This window comes from Meles meles, chromosome 8, assembly GCF_922984935.1.
Source record: "Meles meles chromosome 8, mMelMel3.1 paternal haplotype, whole genome shotgun sequence".
Classification (NCBI taxonomy): Eukaryota; Metazoa; Chordata; class Mammalia; order Carnivora; family Mustelidae; genus Meles; species Meles meles.
The window spans coordinates 974,287-995,103 of NC_060073.1; the positions used below are offsets into that span (position 1 = coordinate 974,287).

At 68.1% G+C, this 20,817-nt stretch overlaps 1 protein-coding gene across 13 annotated transcripts in view; it reads left to right on the plus strand.

The window, feature by feature from the left end:
- The first annotated feature begins 3,559 nt into the window (after positions 1 to 3,559).
- BRSK2 (BR serine/threonine kinase 2) overlaps positions 3,560 to 20,817 on the plus strand; it is a 57,565-nt gene continuing 40,307 nt past the window's right edge. For all 13 annotated transcript variants that reach the window (XR_006820095.1, XR_006820092.1, XR_006820094.1 and 10 more), the window contains exon 1: positions 3,560 to 3,732. Coding sequence is in view for 9 of the 13 variants with exons in the window: in XM_046017584.1 (XP_045873540.1) it covers positions 3,639 to 3,732 (94 nt within the window). In the remaining 4 variants the exon portion in view is untranslated. The remainder of the gene's footprint in view (positions 3,733 to 20,817) is intronic.

Sequence of the window (20,817 nt, forward strand, 5' to 3'; positions counted from 1 at the left end):
AGTACATTTCTCCAGGGGGTTACCTGGCTCCTTCGCGGAAAACCCACGGCCACAAACGTAATTCTTGGTTTCTGGGCTCGGCTGTCCTATGTGGTTTCTAAGTCTATCTTTAAGCCAACAGCGTTCTGTCCTGACTGACGTGACTTCGCAGTGAGTGAGACTCGAAGTCAGGGAGGACGAGTGCCTGACGTGACCGCTCCTCAGCACGGCAAGGGGTTCCTTGGTCCCTTGTACTTCTTTTTGAATTTTAGGATCGGCTTGTTAATTTCCTTTAAAAAAAAAAAAAGCGGCTACCTGTGCTTTTGCCGAAAATTGCATTGAAAAGGCAGATCGGTTTGGGGAGAATCGATATCTTACCATTACTGAGTGTTGCAATCCGTGAACGGGGTACAGCTCCATTTACTTAGGTCTTTTTTTTGGGTCTCTCAGTGGTATCTGGTAGTTCTCTGTGAACAGATTTCACACATACTTTCTTAAATTTACCTGCAAGTATCTCAAGGGTTTTGATTCTGTTTGTACACGGTATTGTTCTTATGACTTCAGGTTCTCCTGGTCCATTGTTAGGATACAGAAGCAGTACTGTTTTTTTTTTAAAGATTTTATTTGTTTGAGAGAGAGAGCGCCCGCAAGCGGGGGGGGGGGGGCGGCCGGCAGAGAGGGAGGGAAGCAGGCTCCCCACTGAGCAGGGAGCCCGATGCGGGGCTCGATCCTGGGACTCCAGGATCATGACCTGAGCCGAAGGCAGAGGCTTTAACCCACTGAGCCACCCAGGCGGCCCAGAAGCAGGATTTTTATACCCTGGCCTTGTAGCCCGTGTGACTTTGCCAAACACTTGACAGTTCTGTTCGCGTTTTATAGCTCAGGGTTTTCTATAGAAAACCTGTGAATTGAGATGGTCTTCATTGTTCCTTTCCAAGCATGTCAAAGTATAAGCAGAAGGGTTTGGGGGTTTGCTCACCCTGCCTTATTACATGGTAAAGTGATGCTGGGGCACGGTCTCGCCTCACCCCGACCCGGTCCCTCACTGGGTGACTCGTGTTTCCCTTTCTTCATCAGATTGGAGGACCCTGGTCCTGGTTTCCCCAGATTTGTTGTTTGTTGACTCGTGAACGGGTGCTAAATAACATGGCGAGCTCTATCCATCAGCCTAAGACGTTAGACCAACCTTACGTTCCGGGAATAAGCCCCGCCTGGCCGTGCGCTTCACTCTTTGCACGTGCTGAGCTCGGTTTGTAAGACTCTGAAGGAGTCCTGTGTCTGCGCTGCGGAGCCATACTGGACTTGGATCCGCGTTTCCTGCCTTCTCCGCGTCTGGATCTGGTACTGGGATGGTCTCACAAGAGGGGTCGGAAGCGGCCCCCTCCTCTGTGCTCTGAAGGTGCTCTGCAGTGTCCGTGCTATTTCTTCTTCAAGTGTTGGGGCGATCCTCCCCCCAGACCCCCCACCTGCCCCAAGACCAGCACTGGACTGGGCAAACGGAAGCCTGGCCACGAGGGGTCGTGTTCTTGACCCCCACAAAGATGGGAAGATGAGGGGTTCTGCTGGGAACGTGTTGACTTTGAGAATTCGTGCAACAGCCACAAGCAGAGGTGCAGAAGGGAGGTGGCCCCAGGGCCATGGAGCGGGGGCGGGACTGGCGATGGGTTGAGGCGGTGGCCTGGAGGACACAGAGTGGCCCGTGCAGGGGTCCCACACAGAGCCCTGTGAGACCTTGGTGGGAGGGTGGAGTGGGGCTCCACAGAGAAGCCTGAGAAACGGCTGAGAGGGCAGACCCCAGGAGCCAGGGGCAGGGTGGGGTGGGGAAGGGAAGTGGGAGTCTTGACAGCCGGGAGTGTCAGATGAGAGCCTAACAGGGCCCAAGTGCTGCAGAGGCGACAAGGTTGAGTCCTGACAAGGTCCGCATGTTGGGGGCCCACGAGACTGTGGCGACTCTGTTCCGCAACAGGCAGGTGCCCCTTGGGGACACTCCTGGGCTAGCCCCCCACCTCTGCCTACAGAGGACCCTCTGCCCCCAGCAGGGAGAGCTGGCCCCGGGGCCATTTTAGTCCAAGGTCCCAAACGCTCCTTAAATCCAGTTGTCACACAGCTCCGCGCCCGGAGCTGAGCCTGAGCCCCCTCCCCCCGGGCAGGAGCCCCGTCCCCGCAGGGTCCCGACTAGGGCTGCACACCTCTCGAGGCCCCGGCACTTGGTACAGGACCTGGTTCGCGCGCGGCCTAGCGGGGCAGAGCGCGGAGTGCGGTGCCCCCTGACGAGCTGAGAAAGGGCAGGGAGCGTGGGGACAGCCGGGGCGGGGTCGCTGGAAAGGTCCGGGAATCCCCAGCGTCCTCAGAGCCTCCCCGCAGGGTGGGCAGGAGCGGGGGCTCGTCCCGGCGGACTGGGGGCCGCTGGCGGTGCCGGCGGGGAGCGCGCGGCCCACGGGGTGCGACCCCGGCGCCCACAGGGTCCCGGGCTCCCCGGCCCCGGCTCCCCCGCCCCACCCTCTGCCGCGCCAGCGTCTTTGCGGGAGAACCGGGGCCCCACGTCCGGCGCCTCTGCGGACGCCCCTGCGGAGCCGTCGGGCCACTGCGCCCCGGCCCAGCCGTCCAGCCGCGCGAGGCCGTCGGCGCAGAGGCCCGGAAGCCGCCGGGGGCGGGGGCGCCGCTGTGACTCTGCGTGAGGTCGACCGCGCTGTGCCGGTCGCCGCGGACACCCGGCGAAGGGAGCGGGGCCAGCGTCCCGGGCGCGGCCGCGGGCGGGGCCGGGGGGACGGGGGCACCGGGGGCCCCGCCGCAGCACCGACCCGGGAGGAGCCTCCGGCACCGCCGGCTCCGCGGCGGGAGCGCGGCAGGCGGGGCGGGGTCCGGGCGCGGACCGGGCGCGGACGGGGCGCGGGCCTGGGGGAGGACGGCGGAGCTGGAGACGCCCAGGCCCGGCCCCGCCTCGCCCTCGCCCCGCCCCGGCCCCTCCCGGCCTCGCCTCGCAGAGTCCCGCTCTTCCGAGAGCTTCTAGCGGCGGGGCGGGCCGGAAGGCGGAGCGACGAGCCGGAGCGCCGCTGACTGGCTGATGCTGCTGATTGGCGGGCGCAGGAGCCACTCGCCGCCACCGCCTCAGGCGGCTGCGCTCGTTCGGGCTCGGCTCGGCTCGGCCGCTAAGCTCGGCTCGGCTCGGCTCCGCCTGGCCGCTCGGCTCGGCTCGGCTCAGCTCGGCTCGGCTCGGCTCGGCTCGGCCGCTCGGCTCGGCTCGGCTCAGCTCGGCGGCTCGGCTCGGCTCGGCGGCTCGGCTCGGCCCGGCGGCTCGGCTCTGCTGGGCTGCGCGGCCGCGGACTGACGGACCGGCGTGCGCGGGGGGCGCGGGGCGCGGGGCGCGGGCCTCGGCGGCGGCGGCGGCGGAAGCCTGGTGCCCCCGCCCGCCCGGTCCTCTCTGAGAGCGGAGGCAGCGCCGCGGGCCGGGCCGCAGCGGAGCCGGGCGCGGGGGGCGGCGGCGCGGGGAGGCGCGCGGGGCGCGGAGCGAGCGCGGCCCGCCGGGGCGCCGCGGACCCGGCCCAGCGCACGGACGCGCGGACGGACGGACGGACGGACGCGGACGGACGCGGCCCCTCCCTGCCGCCGCCGCCCGCCCGCCCGGGGCTCCCACCTCGCCGGCGCCGGGCCCGGGAGCGATGACATCGACGGGGAAGGACGGCGGCGGGGCGCAGCACGCGCAGTATGTGGGGCCCTACCGGCTGGAGAAGACGCTGGGCAAGGGGCAGACAGGTGCGTGCGGGGCCGGGGCGCCGAGGGGCCGTGCCCGCGGCTTTCGGGGAGACCCGGGGCCCGGGGGGAGCGCGAGCAGCGAGGGGGACCCGGGACCCGGCGTAGGGAGCCAGGGGACCGGGGCCCCGGGGGGGCGCAGGGGACCGCGGACACCGATGGAGAACGGGGGCCGGAGGGACCGGGGCGCCCGGGGACGGGGGCTTCGGGGAGACCAGGGGTCTGTGGGGACCGGGGACACCGAGGGGGCCCGGGGACACGTGGGGGGGCAGGGGACCGGGGACATCGAAGGGGACCTGGGGGCATGGATGGGGACCGGGCGCCGGGAAGGGCCGGGGGGGCGCCGGGGAGCAGGGGCGCACAGGCCCGCGACCGGGGAGGCCGTGCTGACTGCGCGCCTTGGGGGGGGGCCCGGAAGGAGGTCGTCCCGAGCGGGGAGCTGTAGGCCCGGCCCGCGGCTCCGGCCGGCGGCCGCGAACAATGGGCGGCTGGGCGCCGGGTCCCGCCGCGGATCCCGCAGGCCGCGCGGCTGCGGTCGGCCGGGCGCGGCCCAAGGACACGCGGCGCGGACGGGGGCGCACGGGCCGGGCCGGACCGGGCCAGCGCCCCTCGGCTCGGCTGCAGGTGCGCGGCGCCGGCCGCATTGTGCGCCGGAGCGACCCGGCCCATTGTGCCGCGGGAGGAGGGGACCGAGCGGGCGCCCATCTGCCGTCTGCCGCGGCCGCGCTAATAGGCGTGCTGCCCGAGCAGCTGCGCCCCGGGCCGCGCGCCCCCGGCCGCGACCCCCAACTCCCCGCGGCGGCGGCGGTAGTGGTGGCGGCGGCGGGTAAGGAAGCGGGCAGGCGGGCAGGGAGGCGGCCTTATGCGTCTTGCGGGCCAACCAGGCCCCCTTGGCCAGGGTCGTACCTTCCTCCACGGTGGGAGTGGGAGAGCACCCAGGTGCCTGGGAGGGCTGGACAGCGCCTTGCACGCCTCTAGCCGTTGTTTGGAACGTCTGCGACACTGCACTCCCCCAGGGGAGGGACAGGGAGGCTGGTACAGGGCCCTGTTCGGGATCCGGGGCCATACATCTCCAAATCCCAGCCTGCAGGAGGAGGCAGGGCCCTGACTGGTCCCGGTTGTCTTTCTGGTGATCAGGCTCCCAGCTAGGCTAGCTCCCAGCCTAGCCGCCATCCCCTCATCCAGCCGTCCGGGCGCTCACAGAGCGGCTTTGTGGGAGGCTGGGCTCAGCCATTTTCTTTCTTCTCCCAGGATGGGCCTCTCCTGGCAGCCCCGAGGTCCGATTGGCACCGACTGCTTCTCCCTGTCTCTCTGGAAGTTCCTTAGACCCAGGGCTGGCAGAGGAGAGGAGGGAGGGAGTCGGAGGGGGCCGCCGTGCTGGTCCCACCCTGCGGTGCAGGGCGGGGGCCCAGGAGGGAGCTGCTCTGGCCAGGAGGCTGCAGGCCCTTCCCAAGGCCCTTGGGTGACACGGAGCTGCAGTCAGGAGGTGGTGTGAGGGAGGAAAGTGGGCCAGGCCCTGGGCTCTCCAGGGAGAGCAGCGGCTGAGGTGGAACGAAGGCAAAGTGCCTAGGAAGGGACCTGGCAGGGGCAGTGAGAGCTGCCCGTCTCCCACTCTGGGGGGACAGCCTCTGCGCCGACCGCTGAGACCCCAAGGGGCCTCCGGCAGTGGGGCAGCACCGTCGGGAGAGGGGATGGTGTGGCCCGGGGTTCAAGGAGGAGGTGTTTGTCTGAGTTCAAAGCACGCACGTTTCCTGCAAGGGACAACTGTGGTTGGTGAAGTCCTCAGTGGGGGAGGGACCTGGGGCAGCAGAATGTGGGAAGCAGTGAAATAATCTAATTATCGTACCAATAAAATGTGATTATAAGGAAGCGTCGTCGTTTGAGTGCTGACAGCAGCGAGTTCTCCGTGGGCCGTGCTCGCCCGTCTCCATGGCGGGGGCTGGTCTCGTCCTCTCCGTCGAGTTATCTGTTGTACAGGTAATCACGGGAGATTTCCACTGTAATTAACGGTAACGAATACAAAGTGTGCCGCCCGCGTGTGTCAACAACACGTTGCCCTGTGATGTTCAGAAGCAGCTCCCAGGGGCGCACAAACTGAGCGGCCTTCCTCCTCGGGTCCCTTCGAGGGGAGTCGCTGCTGGCCTCGTGGAACCCCCTCCCCCGGGGGCTGTCCCCCCGCGTTCCTTCTGGCTTCGTCGAGTGCCGGCAGCCCAGGAGGGCTGGGGGAGGCTGTCCTCTTGGTGCTGTCTCACTGTCCTTCTGTGGAGGGGTCATCTGGAGTTTGGTGGACGAGAGTCCTTGGGGTGTGGGTGCTCTGGGCTTGGCCCCGGGGCTTGCTTGCTGGTCTTCAGCATCAAATGCCAAGGGAGTTGCAGTTTCCGAGGCCTGTCCTTTTGCTCCGGAGATAAACGTGTGACCTTATCTGGGGTTAGGCTTTCTGCCAGGAGACCTCGGCGGAAGAATGAAGGACTGTAGTTCCAAGTGCCGCCCACCCCCCACCCCCCAGCCCGCCCCGGACGACAGCGTGCCCGGGTCCCCCCCGCCTGCCCCGGACGACAGCGTGCCCGGTTCCTCCCTGCTCCTCACATGCACTTCGCCCAAGTCCTGCAGAGGGGAGGCTGCGGTCAGGGAGGGAGTCAGCCGGTGGCTGCTTGGAAGGGGTGCCTGCCGCTCTGCCCCAAGCTGCGGCCTTCGGGACTCAGGTGGGGTGGGGAGCTGCTGCCCAGGGCGGAGCTCGTGGCAAGCCTGGTCTACCCTTTTTACTGCAGCTTTCCCGCGGCCCGTAGCTCTTGGTTGGTGCTGGGCTCTGCAGGCGGGCTCTGTCCTTCGCGTGGGTGTGAGGCCGCCTCTCCGGGCTGCTGTGGCTGTGGTTTCCAGCGCACCTTCCTTCTGCCTGGGCATCTCCGCACATCTGTCCTTAGCGTTCTGGGGGCGCCTGTGTCAGCAGCCCTAGGAGGCCTCTGTCCCAGCCAGTGTTGTGTTTTCCGGTGGGGGTTGGGCTTTCAGGACCTGCGGGGGGGCAGGTGTCACTGCCAAGGCTGTCCATACGGTCCCTGATCCAGGAAAGGCTTCTTTGCCTGGGGGGCAGGGGCAGCTGCGGAGGGTGCTGGCGGGTCCCCAGCGGGTCCGGGTAGGCGTGTAGAGCTCGTGGGTGTCGTGCACTGTATTGCTCTGGACCCGTCAGGCCGGGGAGCAGAGCAGGGCCTGCCCAGACCCGAGCCTGACAAACGTGGCCGAGGCTCAGCAACCAGAAGGCCGGGGGACCCCGCTGGAGGAGGCGGAGGACAGCGGGCTCTGGGTGTTGTTTCCGGAGCTGCGGCGCGCAGTACGACGCAGGGCTCTGGGAAACCCTCTGTCTGCGGGTGGGGACCGAGGCGGCGGCTGGGGCCTGGGGTTCAGATGAAGGGTCAGTCCAGCTCACAAGAGACGCGGGGCGGGGGGCACTCTGCAGCTCACCTGGCTGCGCGGGGAGACTAGTGAGGGGGGCGAGAGGGAGGAGACGGGACGGCCACACTGAGGGGGCTGGGACGGCCCCGGAGGCCCTCGAGGGACCTTTCGGAGAATTCCCACGGGGTGCCGGTGGACGTAGGCCGCAGAGGGGTTCTGGGGCGGGGGAAGTTGGCAACGACGGGACGGTGGCGGCGGGGAGGCAGGTAGACCCGCAGCTGCCCCGTGGCCCAGAGCTGGAGCAGGAGGCGAGGTGCCTGGGGCACGGAGGACGGGTTTGGTTTTAGAAAGTTGAGCAGAAGACCGCTCGAGAGCCGGCAAGAGGCTGCAAGGGTGGGCCCTGGAGATGGGGGATGGGGGCGGGCCGGCTGGAGTCGGCCCCACGGTGCTGTTGGGAGCTGAGGCCCAGAGAAGGGGTGCAGCCAGAGCAGAAGGAAGGTAGACGGGGTGCAGAGTGGACTGGGCCTCTGCTGCCCCCGTGGGGACGACCTCCTGTGTCTGGGGGTCTCTCCCCCTGCCCCGTGAGCCTGCGCCCTCGGTGCAGCCCGCGGGCCTCTGTCTAACCCATCTACGAGCCAGGACGCAGGCTCCCAACTGAGTGCTCGGCTCAAGGCCGGCAGCTCCCTGGGGGTGGAGGGAAAGCCCCACCTGCTCATGGCACAGGCTCGGTATCAACGTCCAAGTCTCAGGACCCTGTTCTCCAGGAGTTGTGGTCCGAGCCCTCCATGCCTGTCTCCCCCAGGCCCCTGGAGCTGCTGGAAAGGCCTGCGTCCTGCCAGCGACTGAGCGGCACAGACGCTCCCCAGCCCCCCTCCCACGGTGCATGCTGTCCCCCAGAAGCCCCCGGCCGAGACTGAGAGCTGTCCCTGGGTGGGGGGGGGGCTGTTCCTGCCAATGGAGGGGAGCTCAGCTTGGAGGTTTCTGGGGTCCCGCCTTAAAGGACGGGTTGTTTTCCGAAGGTAAAGACGGGAGGGTCCAGGGGGTGGCCTTAGGCCTAGGACCCTGGTCTCGAAGTGTCCCCTGCCCACTATGCTCGGCCACCGCTCGGAGTACCCCCGAGTTTTCGCAGGTCCCACCTGCCGGGGAGTTGTGTGCAGCCGGAAGGACGTGCCAGGCAGAGGGCACAGGGAAGCCAGGTGCGGCTGGGCTCGGCTCTGAGCGCTGAGGCCGGCCCCCCCGCCCCCAGCCAGGGCTCCAGCGCGAGGTAGGAAGAGAGTGTCCCGCGCCCAGGGGCTGGTTGTCTCCAGGCTGCCCGAGTGTGGCCAGGGCCATCCTGACCCTTTCTGGGGGCTGAGAGGCTTGGGCACACCTGGTGAAGTGTGTGCGATGGGGGCCTCCAGGGCTGGCTCCTTGGGCTCCCCGGCCCCCCCACCCCCACCGCGGCTTCCAGAAGGACCTTGCAGGGCCGGCACAGGGGTCGGCGAGGAGTACCAGCCTGCCTTGGGCCCCACCCAGGGGCACGGGTCTCTGGCTGATCGAGTCCTGGTTTTCACAGGTGCTTGTGGGGCGACCTCAGGGCCTGAACGCGCGCCGTCTGCGTCCGTCGTGCCTGATACCTGGCCTGCGCTGCATCTGGCCCCTTCAGTGTGCCCGGAGCAGACAGTCCTCCCGGGGCGGAGGCTGGACGCGGAGCAGGGCGCCCTGGCCACGCCGCCTGTGCACGCGGATGGGAGGGGAGGGTCCGGGACTGCTGCGTGCCAGGGGCGGTGAGGGCCCCTTCGTGGTGGCCTGCTGCTCTGGTTTGGAGAACACCCGTGCCCTCAAGGCCATGGGACCCCGACTGGCTTTTTCAGGGGTTGTGGGTGGGGGAGGCCACTCTGCTGCCTACACCCTGGCCAGGGGCTGTGCTGGGGGAGGACGCGGCTGACCACTGGGGTCACCTTGCCTTTGCCCACCGGGGTGAGGCTGCGCCTGGGGCTCCCTGGGCCCCAGAGCCCCCCTCTGCTTTGCCTGCCTCTAGTGGACGGTGTCCCTGGGGCCTGGGAGGGCTCGTACTCTCTGGGGGTCCCTTGCCCGACGGCGAGTACGGGAGCCACGCGCCTCCCAGGGTTCTCACGGCGTCCGAGGGGCCTTGCCGCCGGCCTCGGGCCCCACGTGTTCCCCACGTCGGCTCTTCCCTCCGGGTGCGCAGGGCGGGTCCACAGGACTTTGTGGCCACCTCGGAGCTTAACGGGGTGAGTCTGTGCTAGAGGCCTAGGCCAGGGGCTGGCGGGCCTCGGCTGCTCAGCCCCCTGCCCCTGAGCTGGGTTCCGGCAGCGTCTGTGGGCTCACGCTGGGAGAGACGGCGGTGGGAGGGGACATCTGCCGTGGGCAGCGTCTGGCGGGAGGACAGTGGGTCCGAGGCTGTCAGGTCCCATCCGGGCTCTCAGAGGACGGGAGGGACCCCTGGGCTCTGCGGGGCCCTGCAGGAAGTCCTCTCTGGTGGGGGGAGGGCCGGTGTCTCCTGACAGCCCCTCCGGTGGGGTGCGGGGCCCCGTCAGCCCCAGGCCTGGGGTGAGCCTCCCTGAGCCTGGCTACGGGTGGCCACGCTGGCCGAGGCCTTGCCCCCGGGGTGCCGGCTGGCTGAGCAGCGCTGCCCCCGGCCAGCTGCCTCGGACGCTGGACAAGATGGAGGCTGGGCTGGGCCTGAGGCCCCAGGGACAAAGCCCGGATTGTGTCGGGCCCCACCCCTAGAGGTGGCCCAGGCCTCGCTCTGCAGCCTCTGAGGGGCCAGTGTTCTGGACTCAGGCAGCAACCCCACCCCCCAGCGCAGTGCTCCAGAGGCCCCGTGGCTTCCAAGAGCAGCGCTTTTCTTCCAGGCGGTCCCCTCGCCGTGCCCTGGGGCAGTGGCGTCCCTCCGGGTGCGTTCCGAGGGGACACGGAGGTAGAGAACACCACATGAGATCCTGGGGACACACACCCTGGCTGGGGGCGAGCTTGTGAGGACACAGCCACTCCCCCCAGTGCCTGCCACATCCTTGTCCACGCGGGGGCCTGGGACTGACCCCGCTTGAGCCTGACCGCAGGGCACAGAAGATTCCCGGGGCCTCATGGTTCTGGCTTGGAGACTGGGGGAGGGGCTGAGGGCCCCCGGGACTAGGGGCTCAACAGCCTGCCGGGGTGACGGAGGCACCCTCCACCCACTGCCGCCCACTCTGGGCTCAGGCAGGGCCGACTGTGTGCCCTGGAGGGCAGGGCTGGCCGCAGGGCGGAGGTGGGAGGCAGCCTAAACAGCGATGGTGCGGCTGAGTGGCGGGCACCGGGGATACGTCAGGCCTCGAGGCCGTGGGCCGTCTGCGGGGGCGGCGGGAGGCTGCCTGGCCAGGAATGTGGCATCTGCGAGGGGTGGTTTGGCCCGGGTACCTCCTGGGGAGCTGCTGGCTTGGGCCAAGGGTCAGGGTGGGAGGGGGCTGGGGAGGCAGCGCCTGGGGCCTCTGTGCTGGGGGTGGCCGCCTGGGCACCTGGCCGGTCCCTCCCTGTGGCCGGCGAGAGGAGGCGACCAGCTGGGGAGCCCCTGCCTGGCCTGGCCTGGCTGCGAGCTCACCTGAGCCCTAGCCGGCTCCCTCCCTGACTGGGGGCTCCCAAGGGGGGCCAAGCCATGGACAGAGGCGGCCACGGAGTGAGGCAGGGCTGGGGTGGGGAGGCAGCCCTGAGGCAGGGTAGCTTAACGCCCCTCATTCTCTCTGAGACACGGGGGCCACCAGCAGACTGCGCCCCTGTGTCCAGCTTCCCCGGAGGTACTGTTGCTCTCAAGCTGGAGGCCAGGGCACAGGGGGGCAGGGGTTGTCGGGAGCCCAGGTGTGAGAGGCCAGGTGAAGCCCCCTCACCGGGGTGGGGAGCCCAGGGCCTGGGTGTAGCCTGGGCAGTTTTCCTACTGGGTATGGACAGCAGCAAGGCCTGAGCCCTTGATGCTTATGGTGAGGGACACGGTGGAACTTTCCAGGCTCTTTGCTCTTCAGGGCGGCAGTTTCCGTGTGTGGGGGGGAGCCCCAGGTCCCCTGGGACCATTGAGATGTGTGCGCTCGGCTGGCCTGTAGGCGTGACCCTGAGGCCTCTGCCTTGTCCCTACCTTCTGCGTCCTCTCTTGGCATGTGGCGTGGGGGAGCCTGGAAGGGGCTGGGCCGGCCGCCCCCCGCAGGAGTCGGCCGGAAGGTGTGGGGTGTTGTGACGGTCTGGGGTCTGCAGGGTCAGCCTGTGCACAGAGCCCCCAGAGGCAGGACCCCCACCGGGCCATCAGCGGAGAGCTCCGATTGTGGGTGGTCTCTGCGACCCCTTGGAGAGTATCCCGTCCCTACGCTTCTTCTCAGATCTCCTCATGTGTGGCGCTGGGGAGGGTCACGGCTACCTTAGGGCTCGGCGGGGGCCCGGTGCGGCTGCTGTACCCAGTGTCCCCCTCGGGCCATGTGCCGGCCATGGTGCCTGAGGGAGCCCCCAGCCTGGGCAGGGGACCACGTGGAGAAACGAGGACAGACGCGTCGTCGCATTTACTCATGTCCCTGGTGGGTGTGATGCCCTGAGGTCTCATCTGGGGCAGAGCGGGTGGGCTCTGTCGCAAGGCCGGCTGCGCCGGCTGTGCGGGGCTGCAGGTCGGGGAGCAGGGGGCACAGTCGTGGGGCCTCAGGGCGGTGGCCGCCTCACGCCGAAGGCTCTGGGCCCGTGAGGAGCTTGTCCTGTCCCTCCCCCCTGCCGCGCAGTGCCATGCTGCCCTGGGACTCCCCTGCTCTGTGTTTCGCTGCTGGCCGGCCGGCGGCTTCCTCTGTCCCGCCCCGCCCCCCCGGATGGAGCCGGGACTGGCTTCTGGGACCGCAGCTGGGGGCTCCATGGGAACCGGCTCCCCCCTTCTCCGCACAGGGGCATTGTCACACACAGAAGAGCACCCAGACGCCGAGAGCCCAGCCCAGCCTCCGCGACAGACCGGTCTCGCCCCACCCCACCCCCAGCCCGCGTTATTTGGAGGCGAGTCCCGGCCGTAGTCTGAATATTTTGGCGTGGGTGTCTGACAGAGACTCTAGGAAAGCACCGTGCCAGGTCACCCCGTGCAGTCGGCACCGGGTCCCCAAACCGGCAGGAGTCAGCCAGATGCTAGATCGTTCACCGGCACGGGCCGTTCGCTGGAGGTGAGTCTCCACCACCGGCTGGGTCTCTGCCCGGAGTGCCTGGGGGCCAGATGCTGCTGCCGGGGCTCCTCAAGCTGGGCGTCCCCCAAGGCCTCGGACCTGAGGGTCTGAGTTTCTGAGCTCCCCCGGGATGCAGCTGCTGGTGGGGGGGGAGCGCGGTGTGCGGCCATGTCCCGTCCCGGTGCAGCGAGGACGGTGTAGCGGCCTGCGGTCTGCGCCGTCTAGACCACGGACCCTCTGGGGTAGGAGCCAGGTGGGACGCGGGCTCAGTGCTACCTGGGGGCCACGGCCCCGCCCCGTCCCGAAGCTCCGGTGACCGCTGTGTGCACAGAGGTGCAGGCCAGGCGGGGCTGCTGCGCGTGGAGGAGTGGGGGTCGTGCAGGGTCATGCAGGTGGGGCCTCCGGTTCTCCCCTGGTCCCGCCTCTCAAGCCGCCCAGGAGCATAGCAGCGTGGCAGAGGGAGGCCCCATCCACGTGGGACCCCACTGCCCCTCCTTGCATCCTGCTGGCCCTTGGCTCCACGCCAGCCTCAGGCCCTGGCGACGGTGGTCGTCTCCCTGAGAGCCGGCGGCAGTGCGCACCGCGGCCTTGGGCACGCTGGACAGGCAGGCGGGCAGCAGCGTGCGTGGTGGCCAGAGCTTGGGCCGGGGGGCCGCAGCCCTGCCCACCCCGGGCCCACGGGCCGGCTCCGTCCTCGCTGAGCGGCTCAGCCAGCACACCCGCCTGTGACCTCAAGCAGAGCCAGCGGATCCCTACACTGTCTGTGTTCTTGGGCTTCCTGCCTGGGGCTGGGCCTGCTTGAGGAAGCCGTGCCCGCTCCCGCCCCGTGGTCGGGCTCAGGCTGCCCGAGCAAGTGCGTTCCCCAGATGGGCGTGTGCGTCTTGCTGAGCCGTCTGACCAGGATCACGGTCACCTGAAAGAGTCTCCCTCTTTACACCTACGTTCTCTGTCCCCTCTGTAAAGGCAGGGGTCCCCCGGGAGCCTTGTGCTCCGCTGCCAGCTCCCTGTGAGCCCTGTCCCCGGAGCATGGCCTGCCAGCCAGCAGGGCCATCAGGACCTGCCACGGGGTTGGGGGTGCGTGGGGCTGGACAGACAACCTGGGACCCCTGCACTCTGCCCAGGAGTGCCTCACTGGTTCCTGCCAGCAGCCTGCAGCCCCCCTTCCCCTGGCGCCCTGCTTCCTGAGTCTCCAGGGGGCGCAGCCACAAGGCCTCACGTCATACTCCCATTTCTCCTGCACCCTCCTGGGTGGGGGGCCTTGCTGGCTGCACCCTGACTCTGGGGTCTTCAGGGCTGAGAGAGAACTGCCCTGGGCGGGGTCCTGGTTGTGGACGGGGCCAAGGGGCTGCTCTCTGTCCCGGTGCCGGCTGCGGGTGGGGAGCTGTCCAGCAGCGCCGTGCTGAAGTCTGCAGCTTCCGCTCCCGGGGAGGGAGGCTGCGGCTGGTGAGTCCTCAGACCTCTGCCGCTGCGGGAAGGTGTCTGGCCAGTGCCTGCGTCCTAGCCCGGCTGTGGGGCCACTTCTGTGCTGACAAGGGGCAGGAGGAGGAAGGTGCCGGGGGGCTAGAGGTGCTTAGTGGCAGCTCCCAGGGGAGACCCCAGCCCCCTGTCACCGCTCTCCCTGCAGAAGGAGCTGGGGCAGATCCCCTGGGGCTGCCGCTGACTCCGGGGGCAAGGGGCGGCTGAGGCCTCAGAGTCTCGACTGTCATTGCTGCCTGTCCTCCAAGGCTGGGGCCACGACGGAGCCTTCCCTGGCTCTGGGGTTGATTCGAGGTGACTTCCCTGGGCAGTCCCTGGTCCCCCTCTGACATTTGCCTTGTATCTCCAGGGGCAGGAAACTTCCCCTCGGGTCCCCTTGGAGATGGAGGGGGGGGTGGCGAGGGCACAGAGCAACCTGGGGGACTTGACCGGTTGCCTGGCCCGGTGCCCTGGAGGCTGCAGTTGGCCGACATGGTCGGGACTCCTTGGGGAGGAAGGCTGGTCCCCACTGGCCACCCTTTGGGACTCCTTGCTTCAGGGGTCTTGTGGCCTGAGCGTGGTTGACGTGCAGGGGTTTAAGCAGGACGTTGCGCCCTCGGTGGACGGCCTTGGGGTGGCCGAAGGGGCTGGGCTGTGGGGTCAGAGGTGTGTCTGCTTGAGCCCTCACCCTGAGGGGACAGAGATGTGGGGGGTGGAGGCGTCAGGTATCACCCTGTGCCCCTGTCTCCCCGGCCCATGGTGCTCCCTGCGCAGTCTGCTCTTGCCGCCTTCTTGCTGGGGCTGGGCACTGGGGCGGGGATAGAATTCAGGAAGCCGGGCTCTCAGCCCCAAGACCACCATCCTGGGCTGGCTGGAGCTGGGCATGGGTATCTCCCTCCGAGAGCTGAGAATGAGACAGAGGAGGGCGCGTTTCCTGTTGCTGGAGGGATGCTGGGCTTGGTGGATTGCGAGGGGCTGATGCTGGCTTATCTCTAAAGAGGCGGAGGGCTTGTCTCAGATTGGAGGTTTGCTGACTCTAAACCCCAAATCCCAGGGGATTTATAACTAATCATAACGTGGCACAGATAGAACAGCCTCCAGCAGATGCCACGGGCGTCTGCACGCGTGGGCTGTGTGGTCCCGGCTGGCACAGCAGACGCGTGGGGGCTTGGCGGGGGCTGGAGGGGAACCCCAGGTGGCACCTGGTGGCCTGGGGTCTTCAGGGGAGCACCTGTCGGAGTCTGGCTAGGGGAGGGGCTGTGGTGTGCATTGTCCTCTGCGTCCCCAGAGAGCTGCTGTCCTGGGCGCTACCCAGGGAGGAGGGACAGGCCACATCCATGCCCCACCCGGTTCCTCTGCCTGTGGGGTGCTCAGACCCTGTTCCACAGCTTGCCTTTGGTTAGCTGACCCTGGGGCCTCTGACCTTGGGGCTCTGTGTCCTACCCGCCCCTCTGCACCGCACTGCCCTCGCGTCTGCTGGAGTGGGGTGGGGAGCCCGGTTGGGTCATGTGGGGGGTCCGTCATGGTTATCCCCGTGTTCAGAGACCCAGAAGGGTGGCCACTTCTCACCCAGGCCATGCCATCCTTGGTCCATGGATCCGTGTGGGGTTTACCTCCTCGTCGGGCTGCTGCCGCCCCCTTTGAGAGCCAGGCTGGGGGGTGCAGATGACCAGCGGGGGATTGGACAGAAAGCCATGTCCAGGGGAGGGCTGGGGGACCAAGCCTGAGCCCGTTAGCCCTGCGGTCTCCTTCACTGCTCCTTCTGTCCCGGCATCTGCCGCATCCTGATTCCACCTGGTTGGGGGACCCCTAGGTGACAGTCCCAGGGGACAGTCCCGCCACAGCCCCGGCGGCCCCTGGCAGCTTCAGCAGGGTCCCCCCATCTGCCTCTGCAGCAGGACTTCAAGAGGGGGCAGTAGGTCACTCTACCGAGGGACACCCTTAACCTGAGCGTCCGCGTGGCTAGCCCTTCCGGAGTTCTGGAAGAGTCCCCTGGGGAAGCCAGGCCCCCCGAGAGGCGCTGGCAGCTGTGGGCAGGCAACCCAGGCAGGCCCCGTCTGGCCGGCTCTACCCTTCCATGCTGGTCGCAGGCGCTCGCTGCTGTGGGGCATCCCGCTGCCCCGGGGGCCTGCAGACCAGCACCCCCCCCGCCCACTCGCAGGGGCACTTCTTTTATTTTTTTAAAATTTATTTTATTTAATTTTATTATTTTTTTAATAGCACTTCTTTTAGATGACAAGTGGCCTCTGCCTTGGGAGCCCTGTAGCCCCCAGAAACAGGATGGGCAGGTGGCGGCGGGGCGTCAGCTCTAGGCAGGCTCAGGCCAGGTGCTGCCTGGGTGTCTGGGGAGCAAAGGGGCCCTGCGCCTCTCCTCGGCTTGTCGGGGCCACCCACCGGTCAGCAGAGACAGAGCCTGGGAGCCCCAGGCCAGCAGGGAGATGGCGGGTCTGGTGTGTACGGTCTTAGGACTGGAGACCTCCACTTGGGTACAGGCCTTCCTAACCCCGGCCGTGTCCACGGGGCCTGCTCGGAGAGTGGTTTGCAGGTTCCCGAGGGCAGAGGGCACATGTGTGAGTGCCCAGGCCCCGGGCAGTGGGTGCTCCTGGGGGTGGGGGAGGCTGGTGGGACAGGGCCCGGCTCCGGGTTCAGGGCACTGGGAGTCAGCAGGTCAGGGAGTGGTCCGGGGCCGCCAAGCAAGGGCCTTGGGCCCGGGAGCAGCAGGCCTGAGGTTGGGTGCCGGCAGGCAGGGGGCCCGTCAGAGGAGGGGCCGCTCTTTTCCTGGGGCCTCGTACCCATCGCCGTCCCCCGCGGGCCAGTGCTGAGGGGACGGGAGGCCACAGAGGCGGTGTCCCACCCCGGCCCAGTGACCGCGGACAGCTCTAGGCAGGTGGGCCTCAGGGGCCTGGGCAGGGGCTTGGGGGGATGACAGGGAGACCTGCGGGCAGGCGGGTTTGCCTCTCCCCACTCTCTCTGTCCGTCCGAGCAAGCTGCCCCCGCCGGGTAAGCAGATTCCATTATTACCCCGCACCGGAGATGACGTCCTCCTGGCGCCCGTCCTGGCGCCCTTCTGGGGATGGGCCGGCGCTCCTGGCTCCCGACCCCAGCGGGGCGGTGGGGGGGCGCGGGGCCGTGGAGCTGTTCTCCCCCTGCTGCTGGGGTCGGGCGCAGGGTGTGTGGCCCGCCGTCTGTGTGTCTGGGGAGCACGCCTCCCCAAGGGACCCAAGCAGGTCTGGCTTCGCCCCCATGGAGGTCATTCCCTGGCAGAGGGCTGAGAAGTACCCGGACCGCTGCGCCTCGCCCAAGCCCAGTACCAGGCTGCCTGGGCAGCCGTTGCCAGACCAGGAATGACCCACGTGTTGTCCCCCGCCTCCAGCCCCGGTGCCTTCGCATCTGGGTCATGTGGGACCCAGGCACCCTGCCCCGGCCCCTGCCTCAGCCCCCAACTCCCCCGGCTTAGGTGGTACCTACCACAGTCGGGGTGTCTTTGCCTTTGTTTGGACTGGGGCCTTGGCCTGCCCTGCCCACACCCAGCGGGCTCTGGGCACTGGGCTCCCTACCCTGGCCTCCTTTTCTAGGAAGAGCTCCCCTGTCCTGCCGGGCCTCAGAGCCAGCTCTGCTCTCCCCGGGAGGAGTCTCGGTGGAGGGCCTAACTCAGCAACCCCCGCCCCCCAGCAGGGAGAGGGCTCAAGCTTGCTGGCCCCTGGGAGGGCGGACACAAAACCATCCCAGTGATTGGGGAAACCAAGTCAGAGTATTTTAAGTGCAGACCAGGTTGGTTGTTCAGTCGGTTTGTTTGTTTTCAGCGCTGAACCCCAAACCGACGGCGTTCCGAGTGGCCCCGTGTTGTCTGCTCCCCCGCAGAGATGGTCTTGGTTTCCTGCGAAAGCCCCACGGACTTGTCCTACCTGGGGGATGGCAGGCCTTGCTGCCCCACAGGGTCCGTCTGCCCTGCCCGCCCGGGCATGCTGGGCTAAGGGGAAACTGGGGGTGCCTGGTGGCCCCAGACAGGGGACTACGCCTTCGTCTGCCTGACCCCAGGCTGGTTGGCAGATGCAGGGGCCTTCGGTGGCATGTGGCTTCCCTGTGTCCCGTGTCAGCGGGCTGGCAGCTCGGCCACGGTGCTCCTGCGTGCGGGGAAGCAGGCAGGGATGGAGGGTGGCCGGCCTCTGGCGTCTGCTCTCTCGCAGCTCCCGCCCCATTGAGAAGGCCCCGCCGCTTCTTGGAAGTGTTTGCACCCTGCCTTGGCTTCTGGGTGGGCCTGGGCCTGGCTCTGTGCCGGAGGGTCCCTCACACCTAGCAGATGTGTGTGGAGTTGGACAGGGTTGGGCCTGGCCCCCAGAGGCCGTGGGTGTCTGTCTGTGTGCGCGGAGGCAGGTGGTGGCTCCCTCGGGCTTCCTGGGCAAACCGGTTGCTGTGCCGGGGGCCTGGCGGGACGGGCGCTGGCAGGTGTGGAGACGGGAGGGAGGGAAGGCCTTTGTGCTCTGCTGGGCAGGGAGGCTGAGGTCTGTGTGTGCTGCTGGGACCCTCGGGACCCGGATTGCTGGCTGCTCCTCTCTCCGGGCAACCCCCGCTCTTTCCCCTGCCCGGCACTTGGGCACAGACTCGGGCGCTCTGCCGGCTGCCCCTCCACACCTCCCCGCGGCACCGGACAGCTGCTGGCCACACCGTGGCGTCCACTCTGCGCGTGTGACCCTGGCCCCCGGGGTCTCGCCTGCTGCATGCGGGGCTCCCCAGCCCTCTTCCCTGCACGGCAGCCCCCAGGCCCTCGCCCTCTGCCAGATGCTCCCCGCAATCCTACCCCCTTCCCGAGGCTCCTCAGCACCCCCGCCTTCCTCCCTCCAGCTTGTGGGCACTGGCAGGTGACCCCGTCACTTGCCCCAGTCCTGAGGCTTCTAAACTAGGACACCAGCTTAAAAAAAAAACAACAAAAAACAGAACTTGCCAAGGTTGAATTTCTGAATAGTTACTGGGCTTAATCAGAATCTTTCTCCGGCTAATTTTACAGTATTGAATTGAAAAACCAGTTAGCGAAAGTCTCTTGCCCTCAGCTGCCCCCGTGGGAACCGGATTCGCGGTGCAGAGTGGGCGGAGCCTCTGGGTGGGGCGCAGGGGAGATGTGCAGGGGTGGGGCCCGCCGTCTGCCCTGCGGTTCCCCAGGCTGGCTCCAGGACTGGTGGCCTTGTACCTTCCGTGCCCCAGGCAAGGCTGCGGGGTCCCCTCGGGCATCCTGCCCCAGCCTGCATGTGGCGAGCTGAGCCCCCTGGCCCACAGGGCTGTGGCCAGAGGGGCGTTGGGACCCAGGTGGGGGGCACCTCCTCACCGTCCCCTGACTCCCCCAGCGGAGGGGCCCCTGTGGTTCTCAGGTTGGGTCTTCAGGTTCCCAAGCTCCTGGGGCTCAAGCCCATAGGGCGCAGAGCTGGGCACACCGTCGGTGGCCATCCCTCGGGGATGCTAGCGGGGCGGGTGGGCCAAGCTGGGTCTGCGGGAGCCCCTGCTCTGGATGTCGGCCAGGGGCACGCGGCTGAGGGAGGAACGGCTGCCCCCCTGCCTGGCTCCAGGTGAGGCCATCTGGGGCTCCTCGTCCTGGAGGAATGGTCAAAGGGGTGGGGGGGAGGCGGCGCCCCATTGCATCACGAGGCCCGTGAATCTTGATGCCTCTGTGGTTGCCGTGGCAACCACCCAGCGCCTAGCTGATGACTCTGGAGGAGAGGAAATCCCCTCCCTCCCCCCAGCCAGCAGTCCTCGAGGGGCTCCTGCCCTTCCCGCCAGCCTGGGGATCTGTGGCAGCCCCCAGCCTCCCCCCCCCAGGGTGCGTCCTCTGGTTTCCTCCACAGCCAGGCTCCGCAGACCTGGGAGAAGGGACAGGCCCCCTGGCCCACCTTGACCCAGCTCCTTCTGTGGCTCTGAGCACGTCCCACTTGCGGTGGGACCGAGTCCAGACAGACCTGGGGGACGGGCCCCTGGGCAGCGGCCCTCGGAGGGCGGATGCAGTATCATGGGGGGGGCGCTCTCGATGTCTGCCCTGTCCACCACCAGGGAGGTGGCTGGTGCGGGGGTCACTGGCAGAAAGGGCCAGACCGACCTGGGATGGCTGGCATCCTCTTGCTCCCGTGGTCCCCGAAACAGCCTGGAGCCCGCCTGCCTCCCCCACTCCTGGGCCCTGTGCCTGAGCGTGGAGAGCTGTGGCCAGGCCGGGAGCGGGTCCTCCAGGATGGCCTCTGGTGCTCTGCAGGCCGACCCACAGCCGCTGTCCCGGTGGGTGTGTGACGAGCCTCACATCGCACCCTCGGCTTTCTTGAATGACGTGGCATCGGCTTCTGAAGGAGCCGGCCGGGGGCCGCTTCCCCAGCTCAGCGGGCCTGTCCTCCGTGGTCGGGGGAGCCGGGACGCCCGTGCCCGCGGTGCTCCCCTGCACACACCAGGTGGGGTCGGCCCCCGGCCGCCGCAGAGGCTGAGGGCTCTCACGGGGATGTGTGGACCCTGGCGGGTCCCCGTGGCTGTCTGACCGTGCGGACGGGTCTCAGTGTGCGCCGAGAGAGAGGCTGCGTGGTTTCCAGCCCTGGAGCCGCGGCTGAGGGCAGCCGGCCGGAGAGGCGGACTTCGGGCTATAACCCGGCTTCAAGGGACAGCGGAGAGGAGCCTGAGCGCAGCCTCCGCCCTGCACTCCCGGCGCTCGCCCGAGTCTGCTGCTTGCGGGCCTTCGGGCGGGTCGTGGAACCTGAGCCGGGCCTTGTGGAGAAGGCGCCCTCGCCCTGTCCACCTCCCAGAGCTGTGAGAAGGCACCGGGGCGCCCGCGGGCCTGCCGCTGCTCCAGGCCGCCTCTACCCTGCACCTGCCCCGCGCCCTCGGGCCCCTGTAGCCTTGGACAGCGGAGCGTGGGGTCCCCCGTGCTTCTGGGCCGTGTCCTTGGCCCGCCCGGGTTCGGCTGCGGCTGGGTCATCTGCGGGGCACACCCACACGCTCGCCAGGACCCTCCTGAGCCTCCCCAGCAGAGTCTCCGCATCCCTCAGGGTAGGCCATGGTGGGGGGCTGGCCTCCCATGGATGCTTCTGGACTTGAGCACTGGGGGGCAGGTAGGGCCGGGACCAGA